The 20,227-nt window shown below is 36.0% G+C and overlaps 1 protein-coding gene across 8 annotated transcripts in view; it reads left to right on the forward strand.

Annotated features, from left to right (window-relative positions):
- The window catches only part of LOC111871518, a 139,945-nt gene extending 120,553 nt beyond the window's left edge, over nucleotides 1-19,392 (forward strand). For 6 of the 8 annotated variants that reach the window (XM_023864682.2, XM_023864678.2, XM_023864681.2 and 3 more), the window contains 9 exons: nucleotides 1,264-1,395; nucleotides 2,710-2,892; nucleotides 4,147-4,287; nucleotides 7,931-8,005; nucleotides 9,316-9,423; nucleotides 9,533-9,673; nucleotides 12,038-12,232; nucleotides 14,294-14,456; nucleotides 17,642-19,392. In XM_023864682.2, coding sequence (XP_023720450.1) covers nucleotides 1,264-1,395; nucleotides 2,710-2,892; nucleotides 4,147-4,287; nucleotides 7,931-8,005; nucleotides 9,316-9,423; nucleotides 9,533-9,673; nucleotides 12,038-12,232; nucleotides 14,294-14,456; nucleotides 17,642-17,648 — 1,145 coding nt within the window. In that variant the 3' untranslated portion in view covers nucleotides 17,649-19,392. The remainder of the gene's footprint in view (nucleotides 1-1,263; nucleotides 1,396-2,709; nucleotides 2,893-4,146; nucleotides 4,288-7,930; nucleotides 8,006-9,315; nucleotides 9,424-9,532; nucleotides 9,674-12,037; nucleotides 12,233-14,293; nucleotides 14,457-17,641) is intronic. The other 2 variants (XM_023864679.2, XM_023864684.2) reach the window with 1 other exon arrangement.
- The last annotated feature ends 835 nt before the right edge of the window (nucleotides 19,393-20,227 follow it).

The following is a 20,227-nucleotide window of genomic DNA, read 5'->3' on the forward strand; positions in this document are numbered from 1 at the left end:
AGAATGACGCAGTGTCAATACCAGAAAAGAAGGTGAAGGAAAGAACACAGTTACATATTAATGATTGTGTTTCTTAAACATAGCTGCTGATGCAGGATGACTCCCAACATCAAAGCCCCACCTAACACAGATGTATCCTTCTGCTGTAGCTTTCTGCCTGCACATCATTTTACTCTTAATAGTACAGTTAAAATGTGGAAAGGGATTTTGTGTGTGTAGATTCTAAATGAAGTTCAAGCTGAACAAAGTGAAAGAAATGTTGCAGTGTAAAACTTCAAAAGCAGCACTCCTGTGTTTCTTTCTGAAAGGTGGATCTATACATCCACTCCCCTATATGTCTTCATGGTGCACTACTTAATTTGTTAGAATCGGGGACAACTTTGCCTTTTTACCTTTAACTGATTCTGATGTTAGAAACTGAAGCTCACTACTGATGCTGACCCAGCTTGATCCCGTTTACATTATTATATACAATTTCCTTAAGATCCAATTTAAAGTTATTGTACCAGTCTTCCAAATGACCACTGCCAGTATTCCCTACTAATTGTTTTGAGGCCCTTATTCGTTTTATCCAAGCTAAATGCTTAACTATCTTTAACCTCATTGACTTAGATAAAACGTGCATGAGAAACTTAAGAGTTGCTGAACGTTTGGTTATTAATTATGCTGTTTCATAGTTCGCTTGCGGACTAAAATCACAGATTTTTTTTTTTTGTTTAACCATAGAAGCTATATAAAGTTGAATTGAGGTGAATGTGAGTAGGTAAGAATTTGGATGTAGAGAGTCATGGCTTGTTTTAAGATACATTTCAGGTTATAAGACTCTGCAGCTACAACTTGCATACTAGTGGCAAACATAAGAAATCTGTTCTTTTTAAACTTCATGGAAAGGCGCTGTATTCTTAGAGAAATATGTGGTGAGAATATAATTGGTTCAGTAGATTATCCAAAGTATACCTTCTGGTGAAGTTAGTGAAAATTTGCATTTCACTGTGGCAGGACACTTCTTAAATGTATAAGTTAACTAATATCTTACCTGGAGAAGCATAGAAAAGTAATAAAAACCTATGAAAAATAGATAGTGACTGATTCAAGAATCAAATTGAAAGCTCCCTAATAGCTGTACACATTACTGCTGAGCGTAAACATCCATTATCCCTAAGTATTAGGTACATAATGCATACTAACAATATAAGATCTTAAAATCTAAGCTAACTTTTATCTACATGTTTATTTATGTTGAGGATTCTCTTCTGGTTTTAGGTGAACTTTCTGAGGAAGAGGAAGTACTCCAGTGGCTTATCACTCAGAAGACTGAAGAGCGAATTGAACTAATCACGCGAGTTATGCTGGAAGGGCTGGTGGAAGATACACAATACTTGGCTGTTTACTTTTGTAAGTACACAATAAAGACAGCTACACATGCAGAATTTTTTATTTTAAGAATATTTTTGATGTCGGTTCTGGTATTTGGAGAGACAACCACATAAATCTCTTGAGAAATCCCGTTGAAGCTCCAGCTGCATTGGGTTGGCTTGTGTGAGTGATGGCTGTACTTCAGCATTCAGTAGTCAAGTGACTGCGAACCCGCTATAGAGCAAGTTCTGAGGGAGAGCTTCCCAAGTATTGAGGCAAGTGCTTTTGGAGTCAGTTGGTGGTGCTGCTACCAGGAGGGTCATCATTGCTGTGTGCTCTCCAGATGCTGTCATGAAGTAGGAGTAGCTCTGACTGTCAGACTAGCATTATGTGGTCAGCATTATTATCTCCTGTTGCTACTGGTGCCTGGTGCAATGGGTGTTGGCGCTTCCATGGTCTGCGCTGATTGGTTAGTGTTTAGTTTGCTCTGCCCATTGACAAGAAGTTGATAGTTGGCCTGGAGATGCGTTGTGGTAGGCTCTCACAAATATACATATTAGTTTTCTTTTTGGTTTGTTTTACAGTGTTGTCAGTAGCTAGATTATAGAACACCGAACCGTAGGATGATAGATGGATGATGAATTGGAAGGAAGCGGCAACAGCCTAATTTAGTATTATCCCAGTATTTTCCTGGAGGCACTGTGGAAAACAACAAAAAACCTAAGGTTAGATAACTACTGCCCTGGACAATATTCAAACTGAACACCTGAGTATAAGTCAAAAGCATTATTACTATTTCTGCTTATTTGGAAAGTAAATTTTAGGATGTCCCCTCCCTCAGTCTTTTTTCTTTAATCTCATTCATGCATGCATGTGTACAATGCATATGTGTGCCACATTCATATATTTTCAACTATGAAGGCAATGAAGCATAAATGGTAGGCCTATGTTAAATCATCTTTGATTCATATGACTGTAGTGTGAGATAGGAAGGGAAGGTCATAGTAAAAAGTTTAGAAAAGCTCGTCCCTTATCTCCTTTTATTTTTACACAAAAATTTATGACCCATAAAGTGAAAACTGTTTGGAAGCAATATGAAATAATTTGACTTGATATAATAGTGTTAATTTTTAAGAACAATACAAAAACAACCTTAAACTGAAGTTGTGCAGAATTGCCTGCACTGTAAGACTCATTTGAGTGAAACTCATGTCACTGCATCGATACTTTCATTGTTGTAGGTTCCTAATCTCTTCCTTTTAACTGATATGTGTCTCTCTTCCATCAGTACCACTGAGAAATATGACACCGAAGAAAATTATGTTCTTGTAAAAACTGATTTGTTGATTACAGATAAGGTAAATTGCCACATCTGTGATGAGATTTTGGAAGGTCTAGAAAATATAGATGATGAATGTGATGTATATGGGATTCATATGGTGAAGATTCAAGACCCACAGTTGGCCAAGAGATACTCAATCAAGACTTTTCCTGCATTGGTCTACTTTCGAAATGGGAATCCTCTGCTGTATGAAGGTAAATTCAGATGTCTTTAAATTTCTCTCACCAGTATATAAGTTTTATTAACATAACTTTTTTATGTGTTGGGCTTCTGTGTCATACAATGCAGACAACAATATGTAAAGAAAAGGTAAATGATGGTGTTCTTCTGAGATATAATGCTTCAACCTTGAAGATGGAGGTGACATGTTCCTTTGAAACGTTAGTTGACTTTCAGTGGACTATACAATATTATATTTCAGAATACAGAACTCTTCATAACCACTGCTGTGAGAACCTCATCTCCTACAAAGGTCAAAGGTAACGTTCCTGTGTTTAATTAATCAAACACATCATGGAGACATATGGGGGAGTGGTGGTATAGCTCTACCATTCTTGACCTGAGCACTAAGTAGAAGTGAGTGGCCAGCTTCATGCACCAGTCACTCTACTGCCAGGGAAAGAGCCCCTGGTACCCATTTGATAGAAGGCTGGGAGGGTGTCAGATTTGGTCTGGATGCTGTGTAGTCAATAAAAGTCTCTTGTCCCAGCTGGAAATCAAATCCTGGTCATGGAGCCCATAGCCTGTCGCTATACAAACTGAACTATAATATGAGTTTATAGTTATATTATAAATTTCCATGTAATGATTCCACAATTATGATATCTCTGTACTTAGTAAGATAATTCCAAATACTGTAAAGATTATTACTTATTTATGAAAGAAAACAATGTGACTTAAGAGGATATAGTAAAGCATGATATTACACCTTCTGCTGTGATTTTTGGCATAGGGTCTGTATTAACCAGAAAATAGTGTGTTTATAATTTACTTAGAAAGCAACATTTTAGAAAAAACTTTTCTTATCTATTCTGTGTTTGCACATGTCTACATGACATGTTGGTTTGTAAAGGTGGTGTTTTCATAATAACATGAGAAGAGAAGTGTGTAATGACACACCACAAAATCATGATACAAAGCTGCTTTGGCCAGTTAAACAATTTGGGAGCATGCATAGTATACATCAGATGCAAGGTTTCCATTTTTTAAACAAGAAACCACATAGTAGATAATATTAACAGCAATCAATTTGTATTACATATCAATTAACAGATAAATAATTATCTCCATTCTGCAGGTTTTTCTAGAGAAGGTGGGAGTTTCTTAGCTGGACAAGAAATTTCTCACTTTTTAAGAAATGTGAAGATTCATGACCATTTTTTTCATCATTTTCTAACTCACTTACAGTCCAGATATCTTGTATTTGATTTGCTCCATTTTTGTTCCAGGTGACCTACAGAATGAGCAGTCTGTCCTTGAGTGGTTAATTGATGATGACAATCGAGAACTGGCTGATGAAATTGAGGCTGTCAATGATCGAATGCTGGAAAGACTATTGGAGGAGTCACCGTTACTTGCTGTCTTTTTCTGTGAGTTTGTAATTGTGTTCTTATGAATAAAGCCTAACTATAATGAAATTTGGGGTTTCTAAATGAATCAGCATTGAAGTCTGAAGAAGAAAAATTGTTTTGGCTGAGGAACCTTTGATTTTAAACTGAGTTATGTATGTATGTATGAAATCAACATTAAACTAATTGGGAATTATGACATGGGGAAGAAAAATTAAGAAAGTGTTCATTATTCTATTCAGAAACTGTTATCATTTAATATTCAGTACACTAAAGCACAAAAACATAAAATAATATTTTGGCTGCTGTTTGTTCTGTATGGCTTTGAAACATGATCTCTTATTCTAATTGAAGTGTATAATTTAAAAATAAAGTGAGAGAGAAAATATTTGCTGTAAGAGAGATTAGCAGTATGGAAATTTGAGTAAATTTTGCAGGGAACATTGATATTGTAACTAAATTGATGCAGCTACTGTTGGCCGAACATGCAACTTAGTTGAAGAAAACAAAGATAGTGGGAGACAAGGAAGTTTATTGAAAAAGTGCTGGATCATAAAAGAAGTTTAAACAAACCCCCTTCATTGCAGATTTTTCCACATGCCTTTCCTTTCTGTCTAACAAATATAAGATTTTATGAATGTCTGGAATACCAAAAAGTAATTGTGGTTTTGTAGCCTTTCTTTTTGTACTACTAGCTCCGGTAGAGAAATCTGACTCCTCAGGTTGTGTTGACTGGCCGTGACTTTCGTGATTAGAGGGGATCTGAGGTGTAGGACGGCCAACACTCAAATGCCAATTAGCAGTTTTGAGTCTTTATTTGAATTGCACTACTCAAGTGATCACTGTAGTGATCAACTTAATTGATTATTAGGTTTAGACTCTGCCGCTGATTCCTAAGACACGCTAGTTTGAGAGGAACCACAAAGAAGAGAATATACAGGTGATCGGAGAGCACCTGTATCCCCAATGAGTGTAAATTTTGGAGGCCTCCAGCCAAGCACACTCTGAAGGGTAGACACCTGCACTAGTTACCCAGAATTTGGGCAAAGGACATCCCACTTCAGATTTTGATTGGCTGGACTTGGTTAGCTGGGAGGCAGCTTAATCTTTCTCCTCCAATTAACACATTGTGGACCAGTGGTTTAAACATTTAAATCACCCTGGGGACCGGCGTTTTTAAACCTACTACCCTAACTTGTGCACTGTTCACTTTAAAAATTAATATAAAATCTCCTAATTAATTTTATGAACTGAAATTTTTGGAGAACACTTACCAGAGTTCCTAGAAGTGCTTGCGCATGTGATATCTCTGGAAACAATCCCCTTTGTGAAGAGGCATTATGCAGAAGTTGCACATGTAGGCAGTTCTACTCTTCTTCTTGTGCTCTGCACACACACGGCACTGCCTAGAAGGGTGTTTCTTCTTGCAATATTCACTCTTCACAATTTTAAATTTGGAAAAATTTTAAAGGAGTTTTCTAAAATTGGAACTGAAGATTTTAAAAGTGCCAGTTCATGAATGTCAAAATTGCCGTGTGTGGGTGACAAAGATGATGTACGAATTAGAGAAATATCAGCGAAGTAGATCCTGTTAGCCAATTGGGAAGACCTGTGTGTTTTTAAATTTTAAACTGGGTGCAGTGTAACAGCTACGTGAGTGTATACACCTGATGATGGCCGTTTGCGGCCAAAACATGTAGTGTAGAAGAAGACAAAACGAAAGACCTACAATAAATTGTTGCACTTAGGATGGAGTTTATATCATATATCGTGTAGAGTGTAACAGGATGCTTAAATATAATATTGATGAATTTCACAGATCCCTGACCATACAGAAAAATAAAAAACAATTGACCCTCCCCTAAATTCGACAGCTGCAGTTTGGAGTCTGTATTGCACTACAGGCCCCCTTTATTTATCATTCCACCATCATACTGAGGATATGGTGTCCAGCATATAGGTGACTCACATAACAAATGGATTCCTCTAATATGTAATTTCATATACAAAATTTGAAAGATTTGTAGGTCCTTCTAGGTTCCTGGTTTGAAGAAAATCCTACAAATAACCTTTGTACACTAATTCACATACCATGATAAATACCAATTATATTTCACATTCTCAAATGTTATGAATACTCATTTTCCTCCTATGTGAGGTGTACTGGAAAGTTCACAGACTAAGTCATAAAAGAAATGCTGGCTTACCTTACTCAATTTTTTGCTGCCATCACCTCCAAAATAGTCTTCTTGGGAATGTGTACAGTGATCCAATTATTTTTTCCATGCTTAAGAATCACCATAGAAGTCATCTTCCTTAATGCTGTTATGTACCACTTGTGATTCCCTTTGGATGTCAGGCACTGTTTCAAAATGTTGTCCCTTCAGTTTCATTTTCAATTTGACAAACAAAGTGAAATCACAGGGGGGGGGGCGCTAAGTCCAGTGAGTAGGGAGGTTGAGGAACGATAAACATGTTGTTGTTAGTCACAAACTCTGTGGTTTTCAGGGACATGTAGGTGGGCACATTGTCATGATGAAGGAGCCAGTTGTGGTTGCACCAAATTTCAGGTCTTTCGTCACACATTTTCTCTCAAGTGTCTCAAAACATCACAGTAAGAGTCAGAATAGACGGTAGTATTAGGAGGAACAAATTCATGGTGAACAATCCACTTCATGTTCAAAAAAAAACCCAATGAGCACGCTTTCTGTTGAACTCCGGACCTGCTGCACCTCTTTTGCTCTTGGTGATTGTGGGTTCTTCTACTGTGACAATTGTTGCTTGGTTCTGTATCATAACCATAGAGTAAATCTAAGTTTTGTTGCCTGTTCTAATCCTAGAGATAAAAGTTGGGTCCTTGTTAGCCTTCTCTCATGGCTCAGGACACACATTTATGTGCTGTTGCTTTTGATAATTTGTGAAGAGTCAGCGAACAAACTTTGTGGCAATGTAATGCATATTCAAATTTTCTGTTAAGATCTAGCCAACTCCATATCTGGTCCAAACGGTGTCTGCAAGCTCATGGATTGTTTGATGACCTTTTTGTGGATAAGTTCTTGAATTTTTTTGACATTTTTTGTTGTTTTGCTGGTGCTTGGTCACCCTAAACATTTGTCATCTTCAACTGACACTCGACCAGCCTTGAAACATGAATGCCATTCAAAAACTGCTGTCAGATTTCAAGAATGTTCTCAAAAGCCTCATGAAGCATTTCAAGGGTTTCAGTAGTGGATTTACCAAGCTTCATGCAAGACTTGATGCAGACAGTTTGTTCGATTTTGCCATCCTTTACATACAAAACGAAACACGAAGTCAAAAAAGCATTCATGTAAAAACAGTGATTGTTCACAGCACGGTGTCATGTGGCAGACTGATGCACTAGGCTGGCAGAAGTGTGACCTTGGCCTCCCCTCCCATCTTCTTACACCAAGGCAATTACAACAATAACAGTCTGGGGAATTTCTGATAGCACCTTATATGTGTGAAAAAATAGCAGTTCAAGATTATGAGAGTGAAGCTCCAGAGCTTTTATTGATAATCTTTTATTAAATGGGTCATGAAATAGTGTATGTATATGAAAACCTTTTTACCCTTTTTGTTACTGCAATTTTTGTCTTCAAACATAAGATTGAATATGCAGTTATGTAAGTTCACTAATTTTCAGATGATGAAGATTGTCCTGAATGTGATGAAATTCTTGAACATCTGGAACAGATTGATGGAGATGCAGATCAATATGGTATGTTGTCTCAAAAGATATGTACCTTATATTTTAAAGCAAATAGGAATTGAGTAGGTAAATATGGGCGAATAATGAGAGCACCTATCAGATTCAGTTGCCTTCGGCTGTAAGATAAAAATAAACACTGTTCAAGAATAGTATTGCTCATATGTATATATATATATATATATATACATATCAGTATCAGTCATATATATGACTGATATTTCATATTGCAACCATTTTGAGTTTTTAGTTGATATACCGTAACGTTTAGTGACTTATGCAGTAGTTACTGTCCCATCATTCATAACCACTTATGCTCTTGAGATGAATTCTGTGCTTACACTTAACTTTACAGTAATGTCACTGCTCACTTACTGCACTCATCTCTGCTTTCATCATCTCTCTTGTCAATGAGCTAACAGCAGCCTGACTACTCAATCACTGACTGACTGACTACCTATGCTGAATAACTGGAAACTGATGAACTCACTGGCTGACTAACTGCCTCATTTGTTTCAAACTCACTTATTTCCCTGCATAGACTCTCTGTCAAACATGTCCATGCTGTGCTGCAACTGAATTGATCTGGGTTCTCATGAGGACTTCACAGCTACTGTTATAGGTGCGTAATATTTTGTAAATTTTGTCGTGAGTGCTTGGGTCATCTCAGTCCTCAGTGTCAGCTGAGTGGTGTAATTCCCCTTCTACTTACTTCACACGATTTGTAATAAAATAATATAAAATGGGCTTTCAGAAAATACATTTAAGATTGATGAGAATAGATATCCCACAGAGAATACATTACTTTTTGTTGGTTTTTGCAATGTACAGCCACTTACCATTGTTCATCCTTCCATATTATCCCTTCACCCCCAGTGGTGATCACACATATTATGATTGTGTCAGAGGTGTGTACATCATTCTCAATTCTCATTCTCAATATTGGGACAGTATGCATACTCTGCCATAAGTGCCATGTTGTATTCTTTGATTTTTAATTTTATGCCAGTAACACTTCCACAACTTTTCAAGCTTGTCTACAGATGGTACACAGATTTTATTAACTTACTATACATCCCCTAACTATAACAACTGATATTTCTGAACACTGGTGTGCATGCCTGTGGAAATATTCCATTAAAATTACTTTTTACACCAACAGGAAGCAGTAGTAGAAGATATGGCTGATCACTCTCTTTTATCTTTTTAAGTAGTCCTGCTACTGAATGTCTGATGACACATTGTAGGGATTTGAACTTTTAAAGCTTTAAGTGAACATATTTATGTACCTACTGCTAAATAGAAATTCTAATATTTTACAGGTGTTGATATGGTTAAAATTAATCAACCTGGGGCTGCAGAAAAGTATAATATTATTAACAGCCCATCGTTAGTTTATTTTCGCAAGAAAGTGCCTCTCTTATATGATGGTAAGTATGTTTCATTACTTAATTTTTTGCAGGAATGTAGCATATTTTAATAAACATGTATGTTAAACAATGATGAGCATTTTATTATGATGATGGTCATAATTTTCAGGGGATCTTCATGATGAAGAAAAAGTTCTAACATGGCTAACATCTCAAGATATATTTGAAATAAAAAACGAAATTGAAGAAGTAAACCGCAAAATGTTGGACAAGTTGCTTGAAGAAAACGAGTTTCTTGCGGTATATTTTTGTAAGTATAGTGATAAAATAAACAGTATTTGGAAGGGCATATTGGAACAGGAAGTTGCTCTTCTTTTCATTGGATTTATTTAATTATTTAATGCTTTTGTCAGAGTTGTAGACCTTTTCCTTTTGGATGGCAGAAGTCCATGTTTCTTCTTTCCTGGTCTGATCCAGAATTATGCTTATTTTTAAGATAATTTGGCAAAGTATTCCTTGTGAAGGATGAGCATTGAATGGCAGAGGTAAAGTACAATGTTTTCAAAAGAGAGATAAGCATTTGTATCAGTGCTGTTCCTTGTTAAAAAGGGAATGATTGTGGAGTGATAGTATACTACAGCTCAAGTGAACTAAATTCTGTGTTGCAATTCTTCTATGCTCCAGCCTTTACCTGAGGAGCCTATCATCTGTCTTCAAAATCTCTGGCGTCTTCCTATCCTCCACATTAACTTTTGCGCTTAAGCAGAACATATTTTTTAAGACTAAAGGAATTCAAATTTGCATATAGTTCTGCTTATTTTGCACAGAATAAATACTAATTTTAAGACATAACACATAAGAATGTCATCTTTCAATTGGCTTTATCCTGTAATGAAAAAATGTGTATTTATACAAACCAATTATTTGATACTTTACTCTTAAATTCTCTTTAACCCTTTGACGTGGTCATTTAAATTCCGCGGCCGCGGNACTCCTCTGCACACTATGCATTACATACGAGGGCAAACTGAAAAGTCTTTGCCCCTATTATTTTTCAGCCACAATAATATACATACAGGGAAATCAAAATACAGGCAGTGTTCTAAGTACCTTTGACTATTTTACTGCACAGTCACCACCCCGGTTCAGGCATTTGTTCCATCACACCACTAGTTTGGAGATGCTGCTGTTGTAGAATTCGGCTGGTTGAGTGCAGAACCACCGCCAGACAGCGCTTTTCACGTCGTCATCAGAAATGAATCTCTGGCCTGCCAGGAACTTTTTTTAGTGGACCCAACATATGGTAATCACTGGGGGCGAGGTCTGGACTATATGATGCATGCTCCATAATCTTCCATCTGAATGACTGCAGTTGGGCAGCGGTCCTCTTTGCCATATGAGGCCTGGCATTGTCATTAGAGGAGAACCACATCATCCATGAGAATCCCAGGGTGCTTTTTCCTGATAGCAGCTTGCAGACATGCAAGTGTGCCACAATAGCTGTCTGGGTTGATGGTGGCACCTTGTGGCATGAAATCCAGAAGGAGTGGTCCTTGGTGATCCCAGAAAACTGTGATCATCAACTTCCTGATGGATGGTGTTCTGCGGAATTTCTTTGTGACAGGTGAACCAGGATGTTTCCACACCATGCTCTGCTGCTTGGATTCTGGAGTGAAATACAATACCCACATTTCATCTCCGATGACAATGAGATCCAGGAACTTTTCACCCTCCTCAGAGTAACGCTGCAAATGTTGCAGTGATGTCATCATTCTCTTGGCCTTGTTCTGATCATCCAATGGCTTAGGCACCCACCGACAGGAAACCTTGCGATACCCCAGTGAATCATGAACGATATCATAAACACTGTTATATTTTAGCGTCCTGTTGCAGTGGTTCATGTCCTTGATGTGTATTTATGCTAACCGTCTTACAGTGCACACTTTTTATTTAATTTCACCTTTCTCTTCACTTTTACACTACATGTTTCAGCACTAATGTGCCATCTTCAGGTGTGTGTCTGTGCACGTCAAACTACTGCACTGCATGCCATGACATGCACAGAGAGACACCTGAAGATGGCACATTAGTGCTGAAACATGTAGTGTAAAAGTGAAGAGAAAGGTGAAATTAAATAAAAAGTGTGCACTGTAAGACGGTTAGCATAAATACACATCATGGACATCGTGAACACTGCCATATGAAATGCCAAACTCTTTGGAAATGATCTTCAGGTGCGTATGCCGATCCGCTTTCACCATTGCATCCACGCGGGCAATGTTGTCTGGTGTGAGCGAAGTGAGTGGCTGTCCCGACTGCTCATTGTCATTAAGGTCTTCCCAGTCATTAGTGAACTCACACCAGCACCGCACACTTTTTAAGGCAAGATATTTGTCCCCATACGTCAGCTGCATTTCCCTGTGGATTTCGATGGGCATTCGTCCCTTGCTCCATAGAAAACGAATAACACTTCACTGCTCATATGATGTGGACGTGTTGAGCATGCCAGCCATCTTTGCCGACCGACAGTGGCGCAGTGCCGCGGAGCAGCCAAGAGTTAATGCTGGGCTGGTCCAAGCATATCCTGTTGCATTGAATGTACTCAATCACACTAATATTTTGGCTGCAAAAAATATTGATCTGCCTTTGTACTTAAACAAAATTTTAATTTCAGTATTTTTTATAGATGAGCATGATTCAGAAGAAAGTGATGCTGTGTTAGAAAAACTTGAGAAGATAGATGGTGAAATAGAAAATCTAGACATCCCATTTGTGAAGATGGGAGATCCACGTTATGCAAGGAAATGGGGTGTCACCAAACTTCCATCTGTGGTTTATTTCCGAAAGCGCTTTCCCAACATATACAGAGGTTTAATTACCTTAATGTTCAGCATGAAATTTAAGTAGTTATAGTATTATTTACAGCATCCAGTGTTAATATATAATTTATTTGCATGTTGTCATCATTGTCATCATCACCACCAACCTCATTGTCATCTGTGTCATTAATGTCATGGCCAATTTCAATTGAAAGAACGTTGCATGCTGTGTTACTTATGATAGTGAAATAATTCAGCATTCAAACTTTCTTTGTTAACAAAATTAGCATTATGTATCCTGTGACTTTCTCTTCTTCTTCTCTGCCTCTCCCATCTTCTAATATGTCTGTTTTATACAGGCCAGTGGTCTGTGCATTTCTCTGTCTGACATGTGCATTTGCCATTATGGCACGCAGAGAAGTCATAAGTAAAGGATTTGATGAGCAATACTATTTTCTGGGATGCAATATCATGTAATCTGGTATAAACTTGTATCAGACTACAGAGTGTTACATCCCAGACAGATGGTACTAATTTTCGTAGTTATCACTGTGAGAAACTCAAATCCCACAAGAGAAGTGATGTATTCATTTCAGTGAAAGTTTAGATTGTGGTCCTCTAGGTTACGAGACCACATAGACTTGCAGGTGATTACCAGTGTTTTAACAGAACATGCCACCCCAAACTTAGGGTTTACATGCCCTACAGTATGGACAACACTTTGTAAGATGGGGCACTGGCTAAACAGTTAACATTAATTTACTACATCTACATCACGAACCTCATATAAAATCTTATATACAGAAAGAAAAAAATATAGAATATTCCAATTTGTCCACGGGAATGTATGAAAATACAAAAACCAATGACTGATTCGAAGTTATAAAACATCAATTAAAATTTTATTCTAGTTTTATGCTATAACTTCTGTTTTATATATAATCTGATTTATTTTATTTTTTACATCAAGTGTTTAATATTTATAATAGTAATGTATCCAGTTTAATAGTACTGCAGTTCAGTGGTGTATATATGTTAAACATATATTTGCCTGCTGATAGGTATTGATAGCCGAAACATGTAGCAGAGCCATAGCTGGGCACTGACCTTGATATTTGTTGTAATGTGATGGTTAATAAAGAAGTTGTAGAAAATAGGGATAAAATTTCTTCTGAAATGTTGATAACCATCTAGAAGACCATACAGTATCATAATCCAGAATACCAAATTCCAAATGTCATGAAGAAATTGATCAAATGTGCTATTCATAATATTATGTTCAATGCAATAGACATGACAATAAGCATGTTTATCTGCCATGTACAGAAATAGACTTCTGATAAATAAATATTTAAAAGAATAATATGATAATAATTTTGCTTTTATGGGAAGTAGAAGGTACTTTCTTTTATAGAATATCATATTTACACTTAGAGTACCAAATCCTTACAGCTGAACTATGGCCCTGGGTCTGACTCAGTCTCTAACAGAAATAAGTACCAGGAATCTTCCTGGGGGTAAAGGTTGGCCAGTGCATAAGGCTGACAACTTTACCATTTTCTGTGAGCTGATTATCTAGAAAATGTCAGAGCCTTATGTCTCACTACCCTGTGGGCCTCTGTGGCCTGTTTCAGAGAAACACTTTACCTTTATTATCTAGTGTTATCTGCATGCAAAATACTGTTCTGTGGAAACTGGGCACTCTGAATTTTTCTTATTCCTATGAAATGGTCAGATGATGAAATTATGATGACTTATTCTTAAACTGTTTTTTAAAGAAAGTAGTTTGATATATGACATTCTCACAGCAGGTTGTCACATCTCAGAAGATCATAATCTCAAGCAACAAATTAGTTGGAAATGGATTAACAAATTCCTGTTTGAACTGTGTTCACATTTGGCTAGAAAACTTAAAGAATGTTAACAATAAAGGCTAAAGAATTATCAGTAAATACTTTACTTACTTTTAATTCCTTTATTTATCTCCCTCTCTCTATTTCATTATTTATATTTTGATATCATTTATATTTTTTTGTTTTGATCAGCAACAAATAAAAATGCATATGCCTCTTTCAGATTAGAATTCTTCATACAGTTAATTTGTGTTTCAGGTGACATGAATTCAGGTGATGAGGTACTAGAGTGGTTACGCAAGAATCGGTTCCGACAGCCAGAGTTAAATATCTTCATGTATGCAGTGATTGCTCTTGCAATCACTTTTGTCATGTACACAGCATGGCTTCTATCATGTTTTCGGCCTCACATAAAGCAAGTGTGAGTTGCTGCTCTCTCTTGTGAAGTGGAAGATATGTGTAAATTGTGTTGAGTTATTCAGTGAAGTGAAACTGCACTTTCAGATCAGGGGTACCCAATGTGAAGCCTGTCTTGTGTTAGTCTCCACTTAACAATGAACTGGAACAGCAATATGATGTAGAACTTATGTATATTATACAGTCATCAGTTTAAGACCAAGAATATTTTCATAAAGGATGTATAGGATCATTTTAAAACTATAGAATTTAAATTAAAATTACACTTTACTAAATAGAAGTAACAGACAAAAGTAGTCCAAATTTATATATTTTTTTAAATATATGTGATATCCACTCCCCCATATGCCTTCATGGAATAGTGTTTAATTAGTTAAGCACAGGAACAACTTCACCCTTTTTACCTTTATGTGTCTAAATTATTATTTCTTTGCTTAGTATACATTATTATAAACTGAAATAAATAGAGCTTCAATCATTATTTTTTTTCACTAGCTCTGCAGCCCACTTGGGCCCTGGCCTCTGATTTCTCAGTTTCATGATCATTTTACAGAAGGTAGGACTCCTTGGATGAGTGATCAGCTCATCACAAGGCCTCTACCTAAACACAGGACAACACAAAACAATAAACACATACACATACCAAACATCCATACCTTGTGTGGGATTTGAACCCATGATCCTGGCTGCCAAGTGAGCAAAGTGTGTACATGCCTCAGACCTCTTGGCTACCATGACATGCTTGAATCTTTAGAGTGAATAATAATTATCTGCTCCTGGAAAGTATGCAAATTGATTTTGAACTGCATTACCAAAGAGACAACAGACTGACAATTGGGCACCTCTGTTGATATGAACATTCATTGACCGGTGACATGCTATGCAGGCCTGTGTTTTGGGGATCAACTTGATGTCTTCTACTGGGATATCAATTTTTGTGTTGCCCCTTAGTGTACAGTTTGCATGTAGATTTGGTTCATGGCATTCCTGAGTTGATGCAATGTCATCAAATGTTATGACTGAGAATTACTGAATTGCTGTGTAAATGTGTGTGTGTGTAGATGTGTCATGAAGCCAGTAGAAGATCACATAAATTAAATCATTTCCTTTAGACCAATTGATGGATAGTAACATAGAAGGAATATTAAGTAAAACCTGTGAAATTAGCCACTTCTGTAAGAAGATCACATGCTTTACTTGTCTACATTTTGAGATTGTTAAAGAGTTTATATACTGCCAATGCTATGCAATGTGACAAACTAATTTCAATCTTTGCCAGCAAACTTGTACTCATACAGTGATTTCATGCATGACACATTGCCTCAATTCTACCACTTTTTGAACTACATTTCATTCTGCCAACCCTACTCTGTTTCTGTGTATTCCAGTACCTCATACTAAGGTATACACAATTTTGCAAGGCTTACAAAATGTAGGTGTTAGTTTCAAAATGGCTTCTTTCTAGTGAATTTAAAGGGGCCATTTTTACAGAGAGGTAATGTGAGTCTGACTGTGTTGTCTTAGTTAAGAATCCAAAATATGTGGTGGATGGTGAAACAATGATCTGCCCATAAGTCATCCTTTGCCTTTTGTGTGTAAGGGCTAACAACAAAGAGCTTGGAGAAGAAAGTATTCTAGTGCCAAAACGTAATCAGACTTAAAATTTTAATGTTTTAAATTTATTTTTAAATTGCAGGATTTGGCCCTATTTGTACACAAAGTTTGCCATTATGATATGAAGCAATTGACCATATTCATTACTTTACATGAAGCTCAAATACATTTTTTCATAAATGGTGCACCATACAAAAAACTTATTGCATGGGTGTATATTTAAATAGGGTACAAGTATTATTTGGATTTTTATGTGGAGAATATTTTTTGAAATACATGGAAAAGTGAGTTCTGATTCTAGTTAGTTCTGAAGTAATAGATTTGTATCTCCTACATAAGAGAATTGAGCTGGGATAGCACAGTCAGTATAGTGACTGGCTATTCGCTGGACAATGGAGGGTTTAGGGTTGGAGTCCCAGTAGGGTCAAGAATTTTCTCTTCTCCATGTCGTCCAAACTGGCTCCAGGATCCACCCAGCCTCCTATCAAATGGGTATTGGGGGCAAGCAGCCTGGGTGTGAAGCTGACCACTCACCTCCAGCTAGTGCTGAGATCAAAAAACTGTGGATCTATACATGCACTCCCCCATACACCTTCATGGTATGGTGCTTAATTAGTTATGCATAGGAACAACTTTACCATAATTAAGATGTGGAAATGAGATTATGATAGAGATATGATAAATAATTTCCTGGAAGAAAATATATAATAGTTAATATGATGACTAAAATAAGTTTTATTGCAAAAATATTAAAAGGTAAAATGAATGAATGCATGCATTAACTGACTTTAAGTGTTGCATTTCATGTATAGTGACAGGATACAGCAGTCAAAAGCATAATGAAGAATTTAGTTCAAGTAAAAGAGTGTATCATAATTCAGAGGGATAATGTACGTAAGATTTGTCCATAAAACTGCTGATACATAGTTAAAGTGGAAGAAGAAATCAGCTTTTCTACTACAAGAATTATGTAAACAATAAATAACTATTTATTATTTCAAAAATATATGTACTTCAGTTGAGAATACCTTGTCACTCGTCTTATATTGGAACTAAAAGTGGCTAACATCGGTAGATTTCACTGTAAACGAAAACTGTAACAACTTTTGTAGAAGGCACAAGTGAATAATGTGTGCATGCAAAAGACATTGTGTTAGTTCAGGATGTTGGAACCCCATCTTCTAAAATCAGAAAAGTGTAATTGGGTAGTTTATTTACAAAACTTTAAGAATCATGTACAGTCAAAGAGTTACAATGAATAATTGCATTTAGAAATATTATGCTATATTGTATATGTGATGTGAGGTTTTCAAGGCAGTGAAGATTTGAGTTGTGGTTTTCTAGGTTATAACACTGTATATCTGGTAGGTGGTTAACAGAGTGAAGGGGGAGTCTGATATCTCCATATTCAGGGTAGAAATGTAGGTGGAGGCAGCAGATTCCTCTGAACTGTGAGTGATCCTCTACAATATACACAGTATAATAAACTATTAAACTATTGTTCAAATTATGATTATATTTTTTCTTTATATTCTGAGTACTGGATGCCTAGCTTATAATGATTTTTTGTTTCAGAATCTGAAGGTGTATGGTTATCATAATCAAGTTCTATCAACTAGTTGAGGAAATTATTTACATTTTGAAGCCTTCAAATGTTCACCAATTTTGTAACTAAACTCATTGGTTAAAGATGTACGAGTTAGCTTACAGTGCAAAATAGATGAGCATTATGCCACACACATTGGCAGCTTTAATTTAAACAAGAGATGGAATACTTGAAGCAGACTGGAAGAATGCAATTGTGTTGTGTCTGAACTTAATGGGCTAAAGACAAATCAAAGCAGGTACATATTTCCTGCCCTGTTGAGTAACTCTCAACTTCCAGCAGACTGTGCATCATCATATGTCATATTTACACACTTCCATGGCAGTTATAATACTGAAAATAATACATCTTAATTTACCTTCAGGTTCCATAAAATGTTGGGATATTCTTGAATAGTTGCACATATGGCAGCTTCTCAAGAAGGTCTCAGCTCCACGAGTTAGTAGTTAGTTAATTAATTAGTCTACCTAATGTATAAGGACATCAAAACTGTCAATACTCTGTCATTTCCAGACTTAATTTTATTTCCAAGAAACATATTTTGAAAAATGGTTTAAGAAGTTTGAGCAAGGTAGTAAATGCCCTGATATAAATCATCATCATTATTTACCTATGTCCATTTTCACTCTTAACATATTGTAAACCAATATAATCACTTCATTTTCATCATCACCACCACCATCACCAGTGCCACCATCTTCATCACCTCCTCCTCCTCCTCCTCCTCCTCCTCCTCCACTTGTTGCTGTCTATATCATCCTACATTTCACTATTCTTGGAAGTCCAAGTAATATGGGAACATTATTCTATTTGTTAATTCTGTAACTTCTGTAAATAAAAAATGAGAACTATCTTGCCGTCTGGATTTCTTTTCAAACATGCAGCACATTCAGAAGTCTGCGTAAAGTGCAAGTATATAATTAAACAGGTAACCAATAGATTTTATGTGGCACATATTCTGACCGAAGCACAATATAGAACGAAGTTGTTCTAGGTTCTGTAAAGACACTGCTGCCTGTCTTCAGAATCATTTAAATCTTATAATCAAGTGTTAAGTCCATTGGTTACAAATATGATTTAAGATTAATGGATTTAAATGTCTCTTTCTATATAGTCTTGGACTTAATTGTGGAATGAAGTACTGGTCTGATATTGTCTGATGAATGTGAATATATCTTTCAATATATGAATACTGAATCCTGAACATGGGAGTTTTGTAATTATTTTTTAGGAATAATAACAATGTTAATTTCAAAACTTCTACTTTTCCATTACATTGTGTAGATGAGTATTTTGCTGAACAACAAGCGAGTCAAAAAACATGCATTATAAATTCAGACTTTCTGTTTTATTTACTTCCAGATGCTGTATTTTATTAAGCATTTTATGATCTGTAATTTGTTTTTAATAGAAAAGTAGAAGACTGAAATCAAAAGTATATGAGATGTCTGATGTATGTGTGAATTTCCTACTTTGTTATATGCCCGTTAGAATTCAATTGGGAACTTAATGTGCAATCCCTTGAAAGTGTTTGTATTATATAAGTTACAAATGTTATAGGTCATATTACATTTTCATCAGAAATGTTACTACAGGATTATTAGATTTCTAATGTAATGACTTCCAGAATTTGTCAAAATATTTCTATGGATTCTGTACTGATAAAACAAAGCAATTTATTTGTAAATACAATTGTAAATAAACTGTGTCAGAATTAGAAGGAATTGCAAACTTTCTAAATTAGAAAACTTCTTATTGTAACAAGGAAATTCGCCTTTTCTCGTGAATTAAATTTTTACCAATTGAACTCTCAGATTACAAACAAAACTTAAAAAAGTGTTATAGTGATAATTTTCTCTAATTTCTAACACATCATCCGGTCCTGTGGATGTATCAGAATTATTCAGCCTTCTCTGGATGATGTAAAAATCATTCTCTCATACCTTCCATAATGCAAACAGTAGAACATTTTCTTACTTTTAGATTATGTATCATACACAATGGTGGTTCAAATTTGAAATTATGGAGTCACCATAGATTATAACATGACAAAGAACAATGAAATCCCTGTGACAATATTTTCTTAACCTGAAGCCAATACTACTCTGCTTGCAGCTGTTAATTATTAGCAGACAAACTGTGCTGTAGATTGAAATCCAATAAAATCGGTCCTTTTTCAGTGCTAAAGCAGTAAAAGGGACAAAAATTTACTGTAAATTATCAGTTGAGTGTGGGAAGTGCTACAAGAATGACTTGTAAGTCCACAAGCACATGAATAAATTAAAATACCTCATTGAAAGTGTTGAAGATTCTTCCTGAGCTGAACAAGAAACTTATTTTGATGTCAGTTACCATTATGGAAATGGAAAAACTTGTGTTGGAGAGAAATAGCTGGACTTGCCACCATGAAAATTTGTTCTGTGCATGAAATTGTTTATTATAGCTGCATATTTCTTAAGGTAATGTGTCAATTATTCCACAATATTTAATATCAGAATTAAAGAGCAGCTAGTTGATGCCTGTCCTGTGCACATGCAGTATGATAATGCCTAATC

This window comes from Cryptotermes secundus, unplaced genomic scaffold, assembly GCF_002891405.2.
Source record: "Cryptotermes secundus unplaced genomic scaffold, Csec_1.0 scaffold934, whole genome shotgun sequence".
In the NCBI taxonomy this organism is placed as follows: Eukaryota; Metazoa; Arthropoda; class Insecta; order Blattodea; family Kalotermitidae; genus Cryptotermes; species Cryptotermes secundus.